General features: G+C 36.5%; 1 protein-coding gene across 1 annotated transcript in view; it reads right to left on the reverse strand.

The window, feature by feature from the left end:
* Positions 1 to 9,862: 9,862 nt before the first annotated feature.
* Positions 9,863 to 21,816, reverse strand: part of LANCL2 (LanC like glutathione S-transferase 2) — a 41,635-nt gene continuing 29,681 nt past the window's right edge. Inside the window, exons 3-9 of the mRNA XM_026702291.2 lie at positions 19,724 to 19,931; positions 18,692 to 18,839; positions 16,657 to 16,803; positions 15,388 to 15,570; positions 14,232 to 14,408; positions 13,102 to 13,174; positions 9,863 to 11,151 (exon numbers count right to left, since the gene is read on the reverse strand). Coding sequence (XP_026558076.1) covers positions 11,036 to 11,151; positions 13,102 to 13,174; positions 14,232 to 14,408; positions 15,388 to 15,570; positions 16,657 to 16,803; positions 18,692 to 18,839; positions 19,724 to 19,931 — 1,052 coding nt within the window. The 3' untranslated portion in view covers positions 9,863 to 11,035. The remainder of the gene's footprint in view (positions 11,152 to 13,101; positions 13,175 to 14,231; positions 14,409 to 15,387; positions 15,571 to 16,656; positions 16,804 to 18,691; positions 18,840 to 19,723; positions 19,932 to 21,816) is intronic.

The raw sequence follows: 21,816 nt of genomic DNA on the forward strand, positions 1-21,816 counted from the left end.
ATAAGCAGCAGCAGCAGCAGCAGCGGCAGCAGCATGGGAGGATGGATCCACAGCTTTTCATCTGCGCTGTTCTTTTCTGCTTTTATATTCCTTGGTTAGGTTATTGAGAGATTGCTTAATCAAGTTGTCTAATTTTGGTATTAGGTTGGAGTTGATTGAGAAGTGAGTTTCTTTTTCATCCAACAATTCTTTGACTACAGTACTACTTTTTATACTATATCTTATAATCAAGCTAAGCTGATGTTTTAGTGAGTTCTGGAACACAAGAAGAAGTAAATCATAATTAAATATATTGGATATTTTAATTTTTGCTCTGTATAGAATCTATTTTGCTCTGTTCTTGTGTTACGACTATGCAACACACACGTTTGAATCGAAGCCACAGTGACCTGAAGGATGGCATTCCTCTTCATCAGAGTAAACTCTGTATCATAATAATATGCGTAGTGCGAAACAAGGGACAGTTACCTCTGTCCTAACTACCCAAGGTAGTCTCGGGGTTATACGATAGTGGAGATGAGTCTTGGTGAGGATGATTTGGTGAGTAATCCTGTGTGACCATTTGTTATACCAGTAGTATTGGAAAATCTAACAAGCAAATTGAGGGGTCAGTATGGAGCATTAATTGACACTGGATGTACTAGATGTTTAATTAGTAAAAAAGTGGTCGATGAATTACAGTTAGCAGTGGAAGAACTGCCCAAACCTATGCGTTTTGAACAAGTGGATGGTTCATTATTAGGTGGGAGTCCTGCTACAATAATGACAACCTCTATCAAACTAGAGATAGGGAGTCATTGGGAGTCTTTATGATTTATTGTAGTACCACAGATGAGAGAGGCATTAATTTTAGGTCTAGTATGGTTAGACAAATGGAAGCCCACGATATGGTGGGAAGATGATTTTAGGAAGTTATGAATTGCAGTTGGCCCTATGTCCCTTCCATATGTAAATAGGGCAGTTGTAACAGCTATAGACGATTCTGAAGAACTACATTATCCAGAGAAATATAAAGACCTAGCAGATGTGCAGCGAAAAGGACTGTGAAACATTACCACCGCACAGAACAACTGATTGCGCAATTGATTTAATTCCTGGAGCAAAGTTTCCAAAACCAAGACTGTTTGCCATGACTCCAAAAGAGATGGAGGAAATGAGACAATATATAGATAAAAAATTGGCATGTGGATTTATTCAACCCGGGAAATCACATATAGCTGCCCGTTTTATTTCGTGAGAAAAAAGATGGTGGATTATGTCTTTGTGTTGATTTCTGTGGGCTCAATGCTATTTGTATAGACAATATATATCCTTTACCACTGATCAACGATTTGTTAGCAACATTAGCAACTGGCAGTATTTTATGAAATTGGACTTGTGAGAAGCCTACTATCGAGTTCGAATACGAGAGGGGGATCAACGGAAAACTACTTTTTATTGCCCCCTTGGAAGTTTTCAGTTTTAACGTTATGACATTTGGGTTGCAAGGGGCACCCGCTGTCTTCATGCAATTTATAAATGAAGTATTACAAGAACATTTATATCGTGGCATTCTCATATATTTAGATGATACTTTAATTTATACCAAAACAATGGAGGAACATATGGGCTTATTGAGGAAAGTTCTGAAAAAATTACTTGACGCCAAGTTAAATGTGAAACTTTCGAAGTGCGAGTTTCACTGTATGTCGTTGGATTATTTGGGGTACAGAATATCCAATAAAGGAATAGAAATGGATCCCAATAAAGTCAGAGCTGTAGTTGATTGGAAAGAGCCAAAAATACGAAAGCAATTACAAAGTTTAGGATTTGTGAACTTTTACCAGCAGTTTATTCCTAAATTCACGCAAATTGCTTTACCACTAACAGAATTGTTAAAAACTAAGCATCAAGTGCAAAAATCCAGACCTAGTCAACCCATTGTATGGTCACAGGAGTGCCAGCGAGCGTTTGACGACCTGAAAGCTTTATTTGCTCAAGAGGCCATTTTACAACATCCTGATACAACTAAAAGTTTTGTAGTACAAGCTGATGCAAGTGATGTGGCTGTGGGCGCTGTCCTCTTACAGTATAACATTGATGGACGATTACAGCCATGTGCATATACATCACAGAAATTTACAATCACAGAACGCAGGTGGGCTATTTGGGAAAAGGAGGCTTTCGCCGTAAAATGGGCACTTAGTACATGGAAATAACTATTAGAAAGGTTGAAAGAAAAATTCAAAGTTTGGACAGATCATAAAAATTTACAAGCATTACAAAACCAAGAAAACCATCCCCTAAAAATAAGATGGGCTTTGTATTTTAAACATTTTGATTTCCAGTTGTGATATGTTCCGGGAGGTAAAAACTTCATGGCGGATGCACTATCTAGACTACCTCAATACAATGTGTCTAGAGACTAAGTTATTCAGCCCATGATCTCTGTAGGTTTGTCAACCGAACAAATTCAGATGTTGACCACGAAAGAGGTAACCAAAAAGGAATTAGAAGAGGCTACAAAAATGGATGTATGGATAAAAACAAATAATAGTGCCTGTTTACATAAAGATGGGTTGTATTGGAGAGGGGATAAAATATATGTTCCATCAAATTGTAGGAAAAAGATATTATCCCAATGTCATGATGTAAGGTAGGCTGGATACTTTGGATTTTTAAAAACACTACATTTGGTAAGGCAGCAGTTTTGGTAGCCACATATGAGATCAGACATTGAACAGTACCTTAAAGAATGCCACATTTGTGCTACTACGAAACCTCAAGTAGGAAAACCTTTAGGACTATTACAAACTGTATCGGATCCAAACCAGCTGTGGCAAGATATAGCCATGGACTTTATTGTGGAGTTGCCCAGCAAAAACGGATATACAGTAATCTGGACTATTATAGATTTGTTTTCAAAACAAGCTCACTTTATACCATGTAAAGGATTACCTTTGTCAACAAAATTAGCCAACCTGTTTATAAAACATGTATATAAATTACATGGCACACCTAGGAGGATAATTTCAGATAGAGGTGTGCAATTCACAGCACGATTTTGGAGAGCGTTTGTACGCCTTTTAGGATGCTCTCAAGGTCTTAGCTCTGCATACCATCCCAGCACCAATGGTGCTGCTGAAAGAGCTAAGGCAATGATTGAAAGGTATTTGAGATCATATACATCTTATCAACAGCGAGAATGGGCTGGTTTACTTCCATTTGCTGAAGTAGCATATAATAATGCTATACATGAAAGCACAGGATATAGCCCATTCCAAGTAGTAAATGGGATAGAATTTGTGCCAATCCCTGATTTACAATGTGATGAACAACAACCTATAAGTGTCCAAATGTAATCGAAAAAGGTTCAGGATAGTTGGGATAAAGTAAAAGAGACTCTCAATAAAACAGCACTAGAATATAAACAAGAAGCAGATAAGAAAAGAGTATAAAGCATTCAAACCTGGAGACCATGTTTACCTATCAACTAAATACATAAAATTACATATAAATAGTCGAAAATTGGGACCAAAATATATTGGACCTTTCCAAATTATGAAAGTGATGAACCCCGTAACTGTAAAACTTAAATTGCCACCACGGTTACATCGAATACATCCTGTGTTTCATGCTGGTTTACTTAAGCCTGTAGAACACATTGATATACCTCAACTTGAGGAATCTCTAATAGCTAAAGATGTAACCCATGCTGAAATTGATAAAATTATAGATTTGCGGATATGTAGTAAAGTGTTACAATACTTAGTGAGATGGAAAGGATATCCTGAAACAGAGGCAACCTGGGTGAAAGTAGCAGATGTGTGTGCAAATAGACTGATAAGGCAATTTCATACCAATTATCCTGATAAACCTGGACCACAAATAGAGACATAATTAGTGATATGTATATTGTTTTATAGACTGGTTCCTGGCAGAGGGGGACGTATGTCGCAACTACGCAACACACACATTTGAATCGAAGCCACAGTGACCTGAAGGATGGCATTCCTCTCCATGAGACTAAACTCTGTATCATAATAATATGTGCAGTCTATGTAAAAGGCTGTGAGGTGAAGCTCTACGTATTAACCATGATTCATGTGAATGAGTTCATACAAATAATTATCATTAAAAATGGTAATCAGGGGTAATGAAGGGTAATGAGGGTAAATTATTATAAATATCGAATCCCAGGAAACTCGGGTTAGATCCAACTTTATTTTGTTTGCTTAGCTATTATCTCGGACTCCTTGCAGAGGAAGGAATAAACAATAAGCTTTTGTGTTGCGACATACTGAAGCGAAGAGTGTCTTATTTTCTCCCTGCATTTGTGCCAAAGAGTAGCTGAGATCTTGTTTTTTAATATATATTTTTCATAGCATTGTTAAACCTTTGGAGGTTATGTTTTCTCTGTAAATAAGTAAAAGTGAGCTGAGGGATGCACAGCATTCTGATTGCTCTCCCATGGTCAAGTTTACTACTAGGAATAGCCTTACACAAATTATAATTTTGTAAGGCTTTCTGACAACCTACATAATAAAACACTTATGAAGGAGAGCAAGGTTAAAACACAGTTTTAATTCTCCATTTATGTAATCTTACCTTTACATAATTCTGAATCCTGAAAAAGTCACAAATAGGTCGACCCACAAAACTCATCTTAAGAGGTCAATTTCATGGAATAATCCAACTAAATAGAATTGATGTGCTAGAGTTGTATTTGAGAGTACAACCAGAAATTTTTCCCATGGAAGAGTAATATCAATTGTGTTTAGTCACTCACTCACTCAGAGAGAGAGGGGTGGGGAAGAGAGAGAGGGAGAGAATGTTAGAACTGGTTGCAAGTGCTTTTATACTTGATTAAGCTGAAAGAGAGCACACAAGATAAATCCAATAAACAGGCGAATTTTAAAGGAACATAGAAATATAGAGCATTGCTAGATGAAATTTCAATGACAGTGCTTTGTACTGAAATAAACACAGCTTACTTTCAGCCTCAAATAATACATTCTTCCTAGAATAATCTTTCATTCCTCATAACTCCAGACCTAATTAACCAAATTTTAATCGTCTGGAATTATAGCTAGGCAGAGTATCGAAGCTTTGTTCAAAATTCCTTAATATTTCCACCCCCCAATCTCAGCTTTCTAGACAACAATGAGCCTCTTTGAACTAGCTGTCAGATCCCACCTAATGCAAGGAAGAGTGTTCCTTTGGGGCAGGCATGCTAACAGGATCCTGCAAGCTGGCTCCGAAAGCAACAGGCTATGCTTGCTAATGAGAGACAGTTCTATAGCATAGCTCTTTGTCTGGGGTTTCTGTTACATCTAATAACTGCATTCCTTCTCGGAAAGTTTGGGTGCAGGAGTATGGCCGCATATCTATTTCATTTAGACTAGACAATGGCAACAATCCCACTCACAAAAACCAACCCATGTATTCCATAATTGAACCATGTGCAATTTTAACTAACAATAGCTAGTAAAATTTCAATACAAATTAGTAGCAATGGTGATGTAAATCATAATAGTTAAGAATTCTGCCTGATGAGCTACTTGTGCAAACCCGTAGTTTACAAGCTATTATTTCATTCAAAATAAATACCAACTTAGTTTTAGACCAAATTTGGAGTTTTTATTTCTACTTTCTCTCATAATTCTCATGCAATTGGATATTAAAATAGCCTATACTCATTCTTTGAAAACCAATACAGCAACAATGCATTTCCATCTATTTAATGGCCCAAATAGAATCCGATCTGAAAAGGAGCCTTTGAATAATGATATATAAGTAGTGTGCCAATGTAAATCAACCCATTTCTAAGCTCCTAGCCAATGTCAGATTATCCTTTTGGTTTGCTGTAATTTCCTTAACATATTTACCCTGGAAATGGATACCTCTCAGTCACCTACTACTGATAGTACCATGAATGTCCACTTACTCAACTCACATTTGTCTTTTTTACTTATAGACAGTTGACAGGCAGAACTTCACTTTTTTCACTCAGCCTTCAAGTCTACATATAAAAGGAAGGCTTGATTTAAACTAAAAGTCTGCAGAAAACCATGGTGAATTCTATACTTTGCTGGCAAGGTAATCCAGGGTCAATTCCTGGACAACATTCAGTTGACAAATGATTTACAGCAGGGGTGGGCAAACTTTTTGGCTCGGGGCCTCATTGACTTTTAAAATTTGACAGACGGGCCGCCACCTGGTGTCGAAATGCCTGTCATTACAAGTCAAAATAAAATGAATGCAATCATTCAATCATTCACATCAAACCTTAATTCTGTACCAATCTTCGGCGGGCCAGATTAAAAAGACCAACGGGCCGGATGTGGCCCCCGGGCCGTAGTTTGCCTACCCCTAATTTACAGCATACTTTCAAATCAGATGTAAAGCAAATACTCTTAGAAGCTTCCATAAAACTATGTTTAAAATCAACAGTCTGACTAGTTCCGGGATTAAGTTTAGTAGCCGGAAGCTAGTTCAGAAAATTTAAATGGGGGAATCCTATTTCTCTGCAAACTCATTTAGAAGCGAACTACAATATTTAAAGCAAGTTCAGACAACATGGTAGCTTGAAAGATTGCAGCATTTTCAAAGATAACTCAGTCTTCCTCATTTCAAATTTTTTTTTTAAATAAATTTTTTATTAATTTTCAATAAACAAACATACACAAACAAAACACAAAACATGAAAACATAAAACTTCTTTTTGGAAAGCGGCTTAGTCCTGGGTTACATCTTTTTGTACAGACTTAAATCAAATTCATGCTCACTTTATATACCATTTCATATCTTATTTACCATTCTACATTTTCTATATAGTTTCTCCCCTCTTTTCACTCTCTTAATTCTATTTTATTTATTTCATCTCAATTTAAATCATTATGCTTGTATCTTTTGTCTGTTCTACTTCAATTATCTATCTTTTCTCATTAACACAAAATTTCTCCTGTAATCACTGATTGAAGTATGACGCCTTTATATCTTTCCCCTAAATTTAACACTTAAAATAATATATAATTTTCATTCTGATTCTGCTTAGTACATTCTAAAGCTACGTATTATATTTTAAAATAGGAAAATAATAAGTTTATAATATAATTAAAACAATAATCCATAGCAAATTAAACTCTATCATTAAATCTTAAGCATTTTACACATTTCTTTTAATATTTTATCCCATTTCATAATCATATAATGTTCCAGTTTTCTAACATTATTTCAAATACAAATACAACAATACAGTATTATGTACTTTTGCAGAATCTTTTTTAATCGTATTTTTACCCATTAGCTCTAGAATAAATCCTGTTTCTTTACATCTTGTTTCAAACCTTTATAACTTCTCTTCCCTTTTTCCCTTCCTTTCTTCTCCAATCTAGCCTTTTTACCCCCCCGTCCCTTGATCTCCACCCTCTTAATCTCCACCCTCTTCTGTATTCCTCTTTTCTGTTGCTTTCTGACATTGTACCGATTTTTCACCTTATTTTTTCCCTTTTTTGGTTGTTTTTTTAAGTCTTAAATTCTCCATTCTCTTTCCCCTCTTTCCCTTTTCTTCCTCAGCTAAACTTGTTTGTTCATTAAAGATGGCTTCTTCTTCTTCATCCCAACCGTCTTGTTCTTGTAATGTCTGATAGGTAGAAATCGCCATTTCTAAAAAATGAAAAACAGATCCAGAAGAGCCCTTCCCTTCTTGTTCCTCTTCTTTTAGCTTTTTAAATTCCATTTTCAGTTCATCAACAAGTAATGCCATTGTGAAAAAATTTTTTAAACAACCCAAATGATTTTAGTCTTTCAAATAATAATTTCCAAAGGTCCTAAAGTCACCAAGCAATCCAAATACACACAAACTGTTTCATTTAGCACTTTCTTCTTTTTATACTTTCTCTTCCTGGGGTACAGTTCAATTGCAAAGTTCCAAAATATATCTTTTAGAAGTCTTGTTACAATTTAACTCTAGTCTTATAAGTTCCAAGCAGTCTCCTCCAGCAAAATCTTAATATTAATTCTTTTCCTCTCCCTTCCCACTTATAGCAAAAAAAATTTTTTTTCTTTCTTTCCACTGTTCAGAAATCTTTAATGTCCCCTTGGCTTTAATTTTCAAATTTAATTACCTGCTGGTACCAAAACAGATTTTTCCGATTTCCATCTGCTATCACCATAAGGAAGGAGAGTGAGAAAAAACAAACTTTCCCTTTTAACTTTCATCCACTGCTTTTTCCGATCTTCTTTGGGAATGATGTATCTTTAATTAAATTAAAATTCCAGGGTATTTAAATGTTACTTATCCCGGTCAGCCAAAAACTTTCACTTCTCACTTTCCTCCTGCACATTCTTATCTGGATGAAAGCTTCTTTGTGGCGGCCATTGCTGGCCGCCGTTCTACCGCTTTCGGAAAAGGGAGTTAAGCCAGCTGAGGAGGGGGGTTGCGATTCCTACGGACCCCTGCTGGATCTCCCCTGTCTTCAGTTACCTCTACAGGGTAACTATTAGCCCTCAAATCTGGCTGGATCAGGGGCACTCCAGTGGCGAGCACAGCAGAAACCATGCACAATCATGGATTCCTGCCACCGCCGAAGCCTTGCAAACCAGAAGTCGAACCTCATTTCAAAAATTCTTAATATTTCTGTCAGAGAATTGCTCTTCCAAACAGGTCTAAAAATTCTAAGCACTTAATCACGAATAGATCTCAGTTATAAGTATGTAGAAGATTAGATTGTAAGATTTGAGCTGCCTGTTACCAGGGAAATTATTTAGTAAATCTTCTCCAGCCTTTATAGATTTGTTGTAACCAGGGGTGGCCCACTGGGGGTTCATAGGGATTCAGGAGATCCTCTAGCTAAGATTCTGCACAGTTCAGAGAACCCCCAAATCCCACCCTGCTCCACCCTTCCCAGGAATCCCCGCACAGCCTGATTTGGATGCAGGTAAGTGCAAGGTGCATATGGAGGCATGGGGAGGGCAAAAAATGGGCCTCCTGGAAGTTCAGAAGGCTGGAAATGAACCCATTTCTGGCTTCCACAGAGCCTCCGGAGCCTGGGGAGGCTCAAGGAAAGCCTCCAGAGTCTGGGGAAGGCAAAAACAACCCCACAGAGTGTTGCAGGAGGCCGACTAGGCCACAGTCACCATGGCCATGCCCACTCAGGAATCGGGCAGAGAATCCATTACTAAAATTTTTGAAGCCCTCTGGTTGGAACTAAACTCCCAGAAAACACAGCTGGAATGAGAAATGTGAAGTGTCACAGGTTGGGGAAGTACAGTTTAGGATTTTTAATATTAAAATGTTGTGTTGCAGATTTCCTTAAGATAGACACACCTATGGAATGAGCATAATAATGCATCTATGCAATCAAGAAACAGTGAAAAATCATTTTCCACATCAGAATTTTATGAACATTTTGGAATCTCTTATTTTACAAATTTTTATAAGTTTTTACAAATGGGCAGGTTGAACTGTTCAACTATTCTGTATCTTTCTTTCTTTTTGAAAATTTTGAACTGCAAAATATTTGGCGAGCACTTTTCTCTTCCCAGGCCCATCACCTCTCCTTCAAAAAGTGTTACTAACTGAAATTACCCCTCCATGTTAGACTAGAAACAATACAATGGGCATCACAAATATCAGAAAAGTTTGATACAACTTTTAAATATCCATTCTAAGAGTGGAGTTTATCTTTCAGTGACTGGAAAGTTTTGGATTAATTTTAACAGTAGCCTTCTCCCTTCAAATGGTATACAAATCTTGTTTAGATTTTTTTTAGAAGATCTGAAGTAATAAAGATGAAGAATAACCATTTATTTATTGAGAAAGTTCAGTTTAAGTGATCTACTCAATTACGTAGCTCTTGTATGGAAGAATGCAAAAAAATGAAATGACAAAAATGAGATTTATTTATATGGTGGGAATTTTTGACAGTGCATGTATTTTTATATTTATATCATTGCCTTCTTAAGATATTAGTTGAGTTCCATTGAGAAACCAAATGAGAATAAGTTATTTTATTTTTTCTTTGGTTTGTTTGGTTGTCTGCCAAACACTATAATCAAATACAGATATGCAATACTATCAAAGGGGTAAGATTTTTTTTCATAAACTAAGATTTATAATCTAAATCCAACAACAAAGTAAGCATATGCAGTAAGTCTGTTTCAAATAGAAAAGTGTGAATTGAACAGATTTTAAAGAAAAATTTCCACACAGCCCAGAATTGATGGGTGTAGCACAAGTATAATAAAGAAGAAGGGGAAATAGTTATCTTATTTAATTTCAGTGTAGTTAAACTGCCCATATAATCTGGAGCCATAGATTTCAATGATTCCAGAGAAATGAATGTAGGCATGTCAGTGTTGTACTTTGGATGAAATAAATTATAAAAATGTTCCCTATGGAAGCAAACAATAACTGTAAAAATATTGGGCGTAATACATCTAGAAACTGAGTATTTCTAGATTCTTTAGAATGAGATCACGGCAATTTAAGCACATGGGACTTTAAAACTACTGTACTGTGATGGGAGCAAACAAAATGCTCTAGAACTCTGAATTTGTTTCCCGAAGAAAAAAGGATTCTGTGACTTGAGTATCTGGCCTTTCCTGCTTCTCTCATTTATTGTGTCCAACAGACTGATCCTATTGTCATCATGTACTTGTCAGCTGCAGAAAGAACTGTGTTGTTAGTACAGTCATGCACAGAAAAAACAACAGGACTAGATATTAAAGAATGCTTTTCAGCTTTGCAACAAACGAAGAAGAAAACTACAACACCAAGAACATGCAAACACTTGAAAGACTTGAAGAGACAGCTGTGAAAGCCGAACAAGAAACATCTCAACAAACTGAAATTTGCTCTTTGTCACTGTTAAAGATATCTCTTATAAGGAAACATCAAGGTATGGAATTCTCTCATTCATGCGCTAATGACAAACGCAGTCCTTTGAAGGACAGCAAGAAAATTATCTTGCTGTTTGGACTCCAACATTGATCCAATATATTTTAGGCACTCGGCAGTCATATTGCCTCTGGCACCACCTTCAATTCCCATTTAGCTGTTGCGCTTCTCTTTGTTTTCTTTCATTTGGGGACTAAGTTCAAATGCTGGGAAGCGAGACTTTTCTGGAACCAAGATGTCAGAAAGGAAATGGATAGCTCCTGCCATACCTGAAAAAGTAAGTTCAAAAAAAATGTGGCATCTTCATTCATAACTTTAACCAGGGCATGGTGGCAGATATTTTGCAGACAAACTGGACTAGTTTTAAATCAATCTTTTCCCATTAAGATGCACAGCTGTTAAGCAAGCCTACCTAAGACTAACAATTTTAATGAAGAGATCAAAGCTTGGAGAAAGAGTCAAAAACAACAATTGGCATCAAATATCTTCCCTGGAAACATAGTATCTACCAGTACCTTACTTTTTTATCTCTTAAAAAAAAGAAAATACAGTGCTGAAATCTAGTGGTATGTTCTTGGAAGAGTCTAATGAGTTTTTAAAAATAATCAATTCACAACTTGCCCATTGCAATCTTATGCTGATTAAGATACATGAGAATCCATGCAAGAGCTCTTCCTAAGTTGATTATTTAGTAAGTAAGTAAATGCTCTAGAGGAAGACTATTTTCTCAACCCTTTTCTGTCAGGATTTAGTCTCAGGGCTGGAATGGAAGTAGCATTATTGTTCTGGTGCATGAAGTATGCCAATATCTGGGTGGAGGGAAAGTGTTCCAGGGTCTCAACAGAATTCATTACCATTTACAATAATATCCTTCTGGATATCTATTGAGAGATAAATCCTTTCTATAATGGATTTATATTATTCTGAGTGGTAGATAGTGAAGGTTGGCCCAATAGATATTCTCTTGTATAATGATCAAGGTTTGGTCATTTTCATCCTTTTTTTGACACCTACATTCAATCACCAAGAGAGTCTGTGGGAGGAGGTATCGTCTACTGATGATAAACAGTTATATATTTTCAGCTTGAGTCAAGTCAGAGATGCTATTGAGAGCTTGGCAACGTTTGTAGGGAAGGAACAAAATAGCTGAATTTAACGGAGAATGATTTATTGGAAAGGCTTTCTATCAGCTCTAGTTTTGATTTAATTTAAATTTAATGGGATGGCACTCTCTCTGAAAGAGCAAGTCTGCCAGATGAGGACTTGTAGCTGCTTCAGATGGGCAAGTGGAGACCACAGCCATAAGGTCTTTGAAGCAGAAGGCTGTGATGTCAGTAATTTATTCTCTTATCATCACACAGCTAGACCACTGCAAGGAGCTGCTTTGGAAGACCTCTTAGAAAATGTAGTTGATCAAAATACAGCAGCATGCTTGTTGATTGGTAGGGGAAAGGCACTATAGTCCTATGGACCTTGGATTGGCTATATTTCATCCTGGGGATGTGTTTTCTATGGAAAAATACAAGCTGCAGGATAGTCTGCAGTCTAAAAGAAAATGTGACAGCATATATTTATCTGGCATTGGGGCAACACCAGCATAAATGATCTTAGGAGAAAGGACCACTAAGCTCCATTGGACTTATTTTTGAGAAGGGAGAGATTTGTGCTTGTGAATTTTAATTTACTTCTAAATAAATCTGGAAAATATGGAGCCATTGAAAATAACATGATTCACTTAGGCCTTGTTAATTTCAATGAGTTGCTGTGTGATGGGGAAAGGGAATATAGTTGTATACTATCACCCACTTCAGTGATTTTCTACTTATTTGGATCTATGAAGTTGGAATTTTTTTCTCCAAATCCAAATCCATTTTTCAACCTGCTGCCTCCCAGAAATTTTGGATTAAAGTTTGGCAACTTTCCAGCCAGCATGCCATGGGAATGCTTGGGAATTCTAGGAGTTACACACCAAACTCAACTGAAATGCAACTCTTTGTTTAAGCATTCAAATATTCCATATTTACATTTCATATGCATTCTGTAATATAAAACCAAATATAAAACCAATGCTTTAAAGTTGTTATTCAGAGCTTGACAGATGTATTTTGGTTGAACCCCAATCAGTTTATCAGAAATTTACATACATGCCAAACCTGGCTTTATAGTCCTATAATGCAAATTTATGATTATTGAATAGAATTCAAAAAACAAGCTCTTGCCTTCAAACAATGAGTAGGGTCGGTCAGGAATACGGCATCCATGTGCACCGTAGTCTAGACACCATTCAGCAAACTGAGAAAATATGACAAATAAATAGGATGATTAGTACATTTCTTGTTAAACAATATACCTAAATAAATATGTAACTCTGCACTAACTACAGATTGTATAGTGATGTTAATCTCTATTAGTATTAACTCTAAAGAGAAAATGATCAACAGTTTATATAATGAGCTCTAGTGAGCAACAAATGAGCCACAGGTCATTAATTCAGAAATTCAACTGCTGAACAGAAGATAAGGTCCACCCCTAGTCTGGACCATCATTTTGTTATAAATTCAAATTAATATAAATTGTATTATCATTATCAACAACATCTTCATGCAAACTCTCGCTCCTTAATTCCAACATACCTCCACTAAAATGACTGAATAAATAAGGTAAAAACCTAATCCAGTTATCCTTATTGAAACTTTTTAAAGAATTGGCTTAATAAATCAGCTGTGATTCTTCATAGCCTCTATTACCAATTGCTAACTAGATTCTTGGCATTTTCTTTCATTTAAACAAACAAATCCAACCAAATTAAGTTTGCAAATATGAATTCCTGTGCTTACCTAGCCAAGCACCTTCAAGAGACTGGCAACAGGTGGAAAATAGAATATACTTGGCTGGTGGGGTGTGTGTGTGAGGAAAACTATGGGTGTGATCGAGAAATGAAATATAAAACTTTGGAAGGAAACATGGTTGGCTGGCAGCAGCCTAATTGCAGCTCTGAAACCAACAGTAAAGGGTTAGGGTTAGGGTTTTCTGTTGGTTTCTACAATAATAATAAATATAGATTCTGGGCATACAACTGCTTTCCTTACTATCCCTTTGGAAGACAATAATTTTAGCAGAGGGCAGTCAAATTCATTCTTTGTTTAATAAAAGTGAAAGACTTAAAAGAAAATTTTGATTACTGTGTTCAATGTAATTTTGCTTTACAGTATGAAACCCTTTCTGTTAGAAAACAAAGCGATAGTACTTTATTCTTCCCTGTTTGATTTGATTAAAGAAAAAGAAATCTGTCAGGAGGACATCAATAAGAAGAACAGGGTTTAGTGTTTCTCTAAAAGGAAAAAAGTACCTTGCAAGCTCGGTAAAGATACTTTTTATCTTGAGTAAGGTGATAGAGAGAAAGGAAAGAATAGCCATTTCCAGCAGTCCCATGACAGATTCCGTATCCTTTCCTCAACAACCCCCTTTGCCAAATGACATCACTACATTCCATAGCATCCTTCAAATATTTATCTTCCTTGAAAACCTGTGGATATCAAGAAGCATAAAATCAGATGCCATTCTTTGCCAAACCTTAGCACAAGCTAGGAAATGGTTTTATAACTACAGATAGTCCTCTAATTACAATTGCAATTGAGCTTGCAATTATAGTCATTAGCTATGAAGGTTTTTAAATGAGTCACCACATGACCATGTCTGATTTTGTGGTTGTCATTAAGTGAACATAATGGTTGTTAAACAAATTCATTCTTCTCTATGGGGTATTTTTTTTGCCAAAAGCTGGAAGTAAACATTGTTTTCTGGTTAAAAAAAAAAAAGCTCATTAATTGTGATTATGTGACCACAGGATGCTGCAAATGGAGATACTATAAAAGTGAGGCGCTGCTGAGTGTGCAAAATGTCACATAAGTTCAGGTGTTTCAAACTGCTTGCAAAAGCTCTATTCATGATTTAATTAGGGCAATCGCCAGAATCCTGACAGTACCATTATTCCCACAGCTATCTGGGCACATGAAGGGACTGAGGCTGACAAATTTAAAAACCAACTTCTTCGATGAGGTGAATTTTCAACTAAAGACTTCAAAGTTCAAATGTAATTTCAATGTTGTCTTCTCTCTCATCCCACTGTCTAAATCCAAATGGAAAGCTTCTCAAAACAAGATATATCTTCAATTTATAACATCAAATATAGATTTTGTATGTTCCAAGCTATGGAACCAATAAAAGAAACAGCCATATGAAGCTTTGGGTAAAACTTCATTTAAAACACAGTTTGTCTTAACTATGGTGAAGCAAGCATTGTAAGTTAATTCAATTTTAAGATTAACCTGACTAACTCACAGAATAATATAAACTGCATTACATTTTAGAAAGCAACATTACAAAGTGTTGGAAGAGTGGACAGTATGTGCTAGATAGGTTAATATTAAAAATCTGAAAAATTACTTTTCATTTCAAAGCACATATTTTTCTACTATCATTGTGTGGGTCAAACAAGGACGCACCGTATAAGCTTGCATGAGCATATGGATGACTCCAGGTGCCCCATGACACCAATGCACCAGCCTGTCAGTTTCATTGCTTAAGGATGAGGGATAATTCCCAGATCGGAATTTTTTATGCCGCACATAGTCAATGCTTGGTTTCAAAAGTTCCATCAATGTCTCCCGTTCAACATTAGCTGCTGGCTGCAAAAGCAAATAAGATTTTGTTTTTTTTCTTATCCAGTAAAAAAAACATTGTCATAAAAATTAAATGTTTTGATCACACATTTTGATGAACCTCATATCCATGTTGAAAATTTATCTTTATTTGGCTATCTTACAGTTAAAATAAATCTAAATTGCACTTTGCTCACTATGCATTGCTTTCTGTATTACAAGAATGTTAACAATATTAACAATAATATGAATCACTTGGCTTTGAGAAGTAGAATAATAACTGCAGGCAAGTGATGGCAAATATTTCATTTCAGCCAGGGCTTCCTTGCGTATTGCTTTATGTTCACTTTAAACTCTTGGCCATCATCAAGAAATAAACTAACAGAAACAGTAAAAGTGACCTGAGTGCAGGATCAGGAGATTCTAGAACTCAGGCACAAGTTTAGGGTCAAGCCGGTGCTGTCCTCCAAAACTAACTAATCATGTTGCTCACTATTTATAATGGTTCTGAATAGGGGTAAATAATTTTTTTCACAATACTGAGAAACTGCCAGTCACTAATCGAATAGCTCCCTTTCAAAAAAATAATTCCCCAGTAAAATTAAGTTCTGTGCTCTCCCAGTAGAGCAATATTTCAAAGTGGAATTAGAGAATTCCTTTTAGCATAGTCTGAAAAGTAGACAGCTGCAGACCAAAAGTGATCTTTAGAGAATTAGATGACCAAAAAACAAATTCATGGAACAGTTGAAACACCATGAAATCCTTGATGCTGAGATTGGTTTGCTTGAGGTGTTTCATTCAACTAGGTTTACTTAAGATGGTCTGGAGGGTTCTCCAATTTTGAATTAACGCCAGACAAAAAAAATCACACAGAAAAACAATATGCTAATCAAGGAACAACCAAGAAGAAAACCACATTGCTACCAACATTGGCAGGGAAACTATTGTAAATAAACAGGGAACAAACCTCACACTCACAAGCTCTGATGATGTTACGTAGTTAGGTAATGAAATATCTGAATTGCGAGCAAAAAAACAAGCTCAAAGAACACCAACTCAGCTGTTCAATTCTGAGCTACAAGTATTCTGTTCTGTTGGAAAATGGAACATCACCTGCATAAGCATGTAGTAAATCCCAGCCATACCATGGGCTGCCCCCACATACTGTTTCCGATGCCACTGGTACAGCAATGGGCACCGCTCCGTCTTTCGTTCTTCTCTGGAAAAGTTTTTTCCCGATTCAATGATGGATTCCACAACCTTATGCAGACAGAGGAGGAAAAAGAACAATCTAGAAGTACATTGTTCTTTTAATTTAATTATTATTTTTCCTAAACAATGCAAACATATTCCTGTAGTACTTGTCTTCTCTAAGAAGCTCCTTGGATACAAAGGAATCAAGTCTAATCTCAGATAGCACTTGAGATTTCCTAAAGTATCATGCCATTGTTTCTATATAATGCAATATTTTATCACCCACAAAATCACTTTTATCGCCAAGCTAGAGGCAATACAAAAATATCTAAATTTGTTGGAATTACGATACATTACCTATTCAGACAGCACTCTTGCTATCACTAATTTCCTTCATTTTTGGACTACTTTAAAACATTTGAAAGGTTTATCTTGTTATTACTAGTTTTTGTAAGTTTACAAGAAGGCTAGATGCTGGAAAACAAGGCTTATTCATCTTTGATTAAGAACCCCTCCATAGTAATACAGTAATACATGGGATCTTTTGGTTTATATTCTATAATTTTCTGAAAACTACGCATTCTCCTTTCCTGCTCTTTAAAGCTGATATCAAGTTAGACTATTGCTTTAACTTCACCATTACCATTGACACTAATAGGGAGTATTTCCAGGTTTCAAAAGGCAATGTGGACATTTCCATGAGCTACATTATGTCCTTTGGTACACATTATGTCCTTTGATACTGTGCACCCCAAAAATACACTGCAACAAAAAACCAGACACCCATTCTACCAGGGATGGGATGCATATATTTTTACTACCATTTCTGTGGGTGTGGCTAGTGGGCACGGCCATGGGACTGGATGGGCGTGGATTCTTTTTCTTTTTTTGCAACACCCACCCGCGCTCCGTTTTTTTTGTGCCTCCTGGACCTCAGGGAAGCCTCCTGGGAGCAAAACCAGGTTCAGGCCCAGGAGGCAAAAAAACAGAGCGCGGTGTTTGTGTGTATGTGTGCAGCACCCCCCCCCCTCGCACACCCCTTTTTGCCTCCTGGGCCTCAAGGAAGCCTCCTGGGCGAAGCAGTAGAACAGTGAGGGGGATCTTGGCACAGCTGATTGTCGGAACAGCTGATCATCAAAACAGTTGATTGTTGGGAGGGAAAAAAAAGAAAACAAAAACTGGTTCGGCCAAACTGGTAGAATACCACCACTGCATTCTTCCAAAGAAGAAGAATGGCAGAAAGAGGATAAAGTGAAGACAGCCAAGAGGGAAGTCGCACCCCCAGGAACTATATCTGTCTTTCTCTTCTACCTTCTTTGGGAATACATAGGCATGGACAGCAATATCATGTGGGCACTGCCTTAGATCAATTGAATTCCAAACATTTAGAGGCAAAATTGATACTTTAAAGTAAAAAAATAAGTCTGAAGTGGATGGCTGTGAGAGATTTGATGTCTTAAGTCAACCGAAAAAAATGAAAAACAACTCCTCTCCTGATTGCTTCTGGACTGCGGGTTTAAAATAAAACATTTAGGAAAAGGCAAAGAAAGATTTGGGTGAATAAGGCATAGTTCAGCACAATAAAACTGCTGTGGTGGGACATATAAAAAAGAAGAGAGGAACTGCAAGAACTAAGCATTATATGAACATTTAGAAATATCCTCCTTTCCAAAGCAGATAATTCAAGTTGATCTCTCTGAAATATCACTGAAAGAAAAAATATACAAAAAGTATACAATGGATTTAAGAGTACATTTGTAGGACAATGTCTACAACATTTAAATTGAATTATGCAATTAGGCAAATGATGTAAATTAATACAAATGTCAATTTGTGATTATGCAAATGACATCAGGCTTTAGGAAAAGTGGGGTTTTTATTCTTTGGAAACTGAAATCCCACATACAAAGACAGCTGAATGGTACAGAATCAAAGTTTATTGTATTTCCCTTACCTCTTTGATTACTGATTGTGGCACTGTCTCAGGATCAATTTCAGTATTCAAATAAAGCAAAGCATACAGGTAACCAGATCTTCCATAAAGCAACTCATCTGGAAGGTCAGAATCTGAAGCAAGGACTATTCGCTGGAGCTGCAAAAGTCTGTACAAACCAGAATTGAAAAAAATATGCAATAGAACTCTCATTTTTACATTAAATCTCAGATGTGATTATGGAATGTGTTATTGTACGTCTTCATTTGACTTCTATTCACATTACGTAGGATATGTCCTAAAATGTCACAGATGATGCAATCCATGTAAAAGTGGGAGGTGCTTCTGGAGTTTTTAGAAGCTTCCTCACAGATGCCCCTGGCAGCCAGATCTTTTGAAAGACAACTCTACTGATTCCAATCTCATTTATTTCCGATGAAGCGTGTTTATAATATCATCTCTATCATTCTTTGCTTCTGTTTCATAAAACTCCCCAATCTTATTATTAGGACATGAAGAAGTTTCGTGTGACAGTGAGATGTTATTTGCAAAAGTATGACAGTGATTAATTCACCACTAAGCATGGATTAGCAGACAACTGATTAACGTTCTAAATATAAACATCAATAGAAGAGTGGAATCCCTGTGAGCCAATCAACCATCCAATATAGAGGCAAGAAAGAATATAAAGAATGCAAACATCAAACATTTTGTGTTTATAACTCTTTAAACATGACTGTTGTCAATTTCAAAGTAAAGGAATGACAGGAAGACTTTCCAAAAGCCTCAAGACCAGAATATTACTTTCCAGAATACTTTAAAAAATTAGAATAATTAAATTAAGATATACATACAAAATTAAAATAGGTCATTATTTAGCACAGGAAAAAGGACAACATGAGGACATAGTGCTCTACAATCATCATTTGACAGAGAGATTACTGGGAGTGCTTGCCAGTAATCATCTGCCTGAAACAATCCAAAAGGCAGTCTTATACCAAGGAATACTTAGTTGACCTAGTCTTTTTGTCCTAATCAATCTCAGTCACTCACTTGGTCACACATTCCTTGGATTCACTATCATTTTTCATCTTGTGGTACACAACTGCTCCCACTGCTAAAGGTCCAGCATCACCACAAAGAAACGTAACTCTTCTTCCATTCAGATTACGTAGGATTCTCTTCACATAATCCAGGGATCTCTGTAGGTGAGTCGGCTCCTTCGTCACACGATATAGCTGAAGATACAAGAGGGCTATGCCTGAAATTGCCATACAAAAAGGAAGATGGAAGACTTAGTTGGTGGTTTTCTCTACACTTCTGATCACATATCTGTGATCTAATATGTAATACTGGAGGCATCATTCATGTACACATCTAAATCCAGTAGTTTAACACATGTTAAGAAAGAGGCCTACTATTGAAGTATTACATGGCATAAATACAATTCTTTACAATTTTCTATTCTTTTTTCCCCTTACCCTTTTTTCCTCTTCTCTCTATAATTCTCTAGTGCTCTTTTTGTAAGAAACTGTAAGAGTTGGATTTTGCTAAAAGACTAAGAGAATTACCTGAATCAGTTTCAATGCTGATATATTGTGGACATTAATCACTCATATTACCACAATCTGGGCCAATTGGAAATTCCACATACTTTTCAAGTTCGACCCTTGTAAAGGTGCAATTGTAGAAAGGCATACTTGATGTTAGGATGTGTCACCAACATCATGTCAATCTTCCCCAGAAAGGGATGCAATTGGTTATTAGCCAAAACTAATCGAAACCCCCCTTGTGGGGATCCCAGATAAAAATAGGATTTTTATGGAAAAGTTCAGTCTCATCCAGAAGAGGGTTGAGCACATATAAGACCTTGATGCCACAGTGGTTAGAATGCAGTATTGCAGCCAAATTCTGCTAATTGCTGGCTGCTAGCAGATTGGCTCAGCAGCTCAAGGTTGACTCAGCCATCCATCCTTCCAAGGTGGGTAAAATGAGAACCCAGACTGTTGGGGTCAATATGCTGGCTCTATAAACCATTTAGAGAGGGCTGGAAAGCACTATGAACTGATATATAATCGAAGTAATATTGCTATAATCACCAAGACCTCAGATTTGTTTGAATTTATCTTTAGATTGTTCTCCAGTATCAGACTATTACAGACTAAAACATCTACAATGGAAACTCCTGAAACAGCCTATCTTGAACTTTCAGGAAAGAAGTGCAATTGGGAATCATTATGTACTGATAAAGCTGACTGCATATCTATGGATAGTTTTCATAGATATTAAATAATGGGGAACAAGATTAACTATGCAGTATTGTCTGCATAGTTGCAACTGTCACAGGACAATTCCTAAGGAGGTCAAATTGATATCTGCCAAGATCACCTTCTGATAGCATTGTAAAAAGGAGAACCAGTTGAACTCAAGCTGTTCAGATAGTCAGGGGCATCAACAGAGTTCCAATTTCTCTGTTTCATTTTCACTTCCTGATGCATTTTGTCTATTAGGCCTATCAAACCCAAATGGGAAAATGCACTGGCTTCAAAAGATGGCAGTGCTTGTTCGTTCAGAAAATAAGGACTAGGCCTCATTAATACTTGAAGGGAATACCTGTAAAAATATCCCGTAAATGGAAGTCACTTCTGTATTACTGTCAAGAAAATTACCTGGGTATGTGTACAAAATTATCAAGTCTTTGACTCAAAGAAGACTTTATTTCAATCCACTGACTTCCATTACTCTAGATCAACATGTCTAAATTGGTGTTGTTCAGAAACAAAAATACAGTAGAATAATGGAATGGAATAGAATGGAATGGGATAGAATAGAACAGAACAGTACAGTTCTTTATTGGCTAAGGTGATTGGATACACAAGGAATATTCCAGTGTATATGCTCTCAGTGTACATACAAACAACAAAACGGTAAGTCATAGATTATAAAGATAGTCATAAATCATGATACAAACAAGTGATAAATCATAAGATATCAATAAGAGAAAGTAGTAGGTAAGATGATAAGAAGGATAATAGCAATACAGCCCTATTACATGGATAAATATCTTTAGGCAGTGCTGTGGAAATTAGGGGTTTAGTAGTGAGATGGCATCGGGGAAAACTATATTTGTGTCTAGTTGTTTTGAC

This window comes from Pseudonaja textilis, chromosome Z (assembly GCF_049901715.1).
Source record: "Pseudonaja textilis isolate UNSWEBS1 chromosome Z, rPseTex1.2, whole genome shotgun sequence".
NCBI classification, from domain to species: domain Eukaryota; kingdom Metazoa; phylum Chordata; class Lepidosauria; order Squamata; family Elapidae; genus Pseudonaja; species Pseudonaja textilis.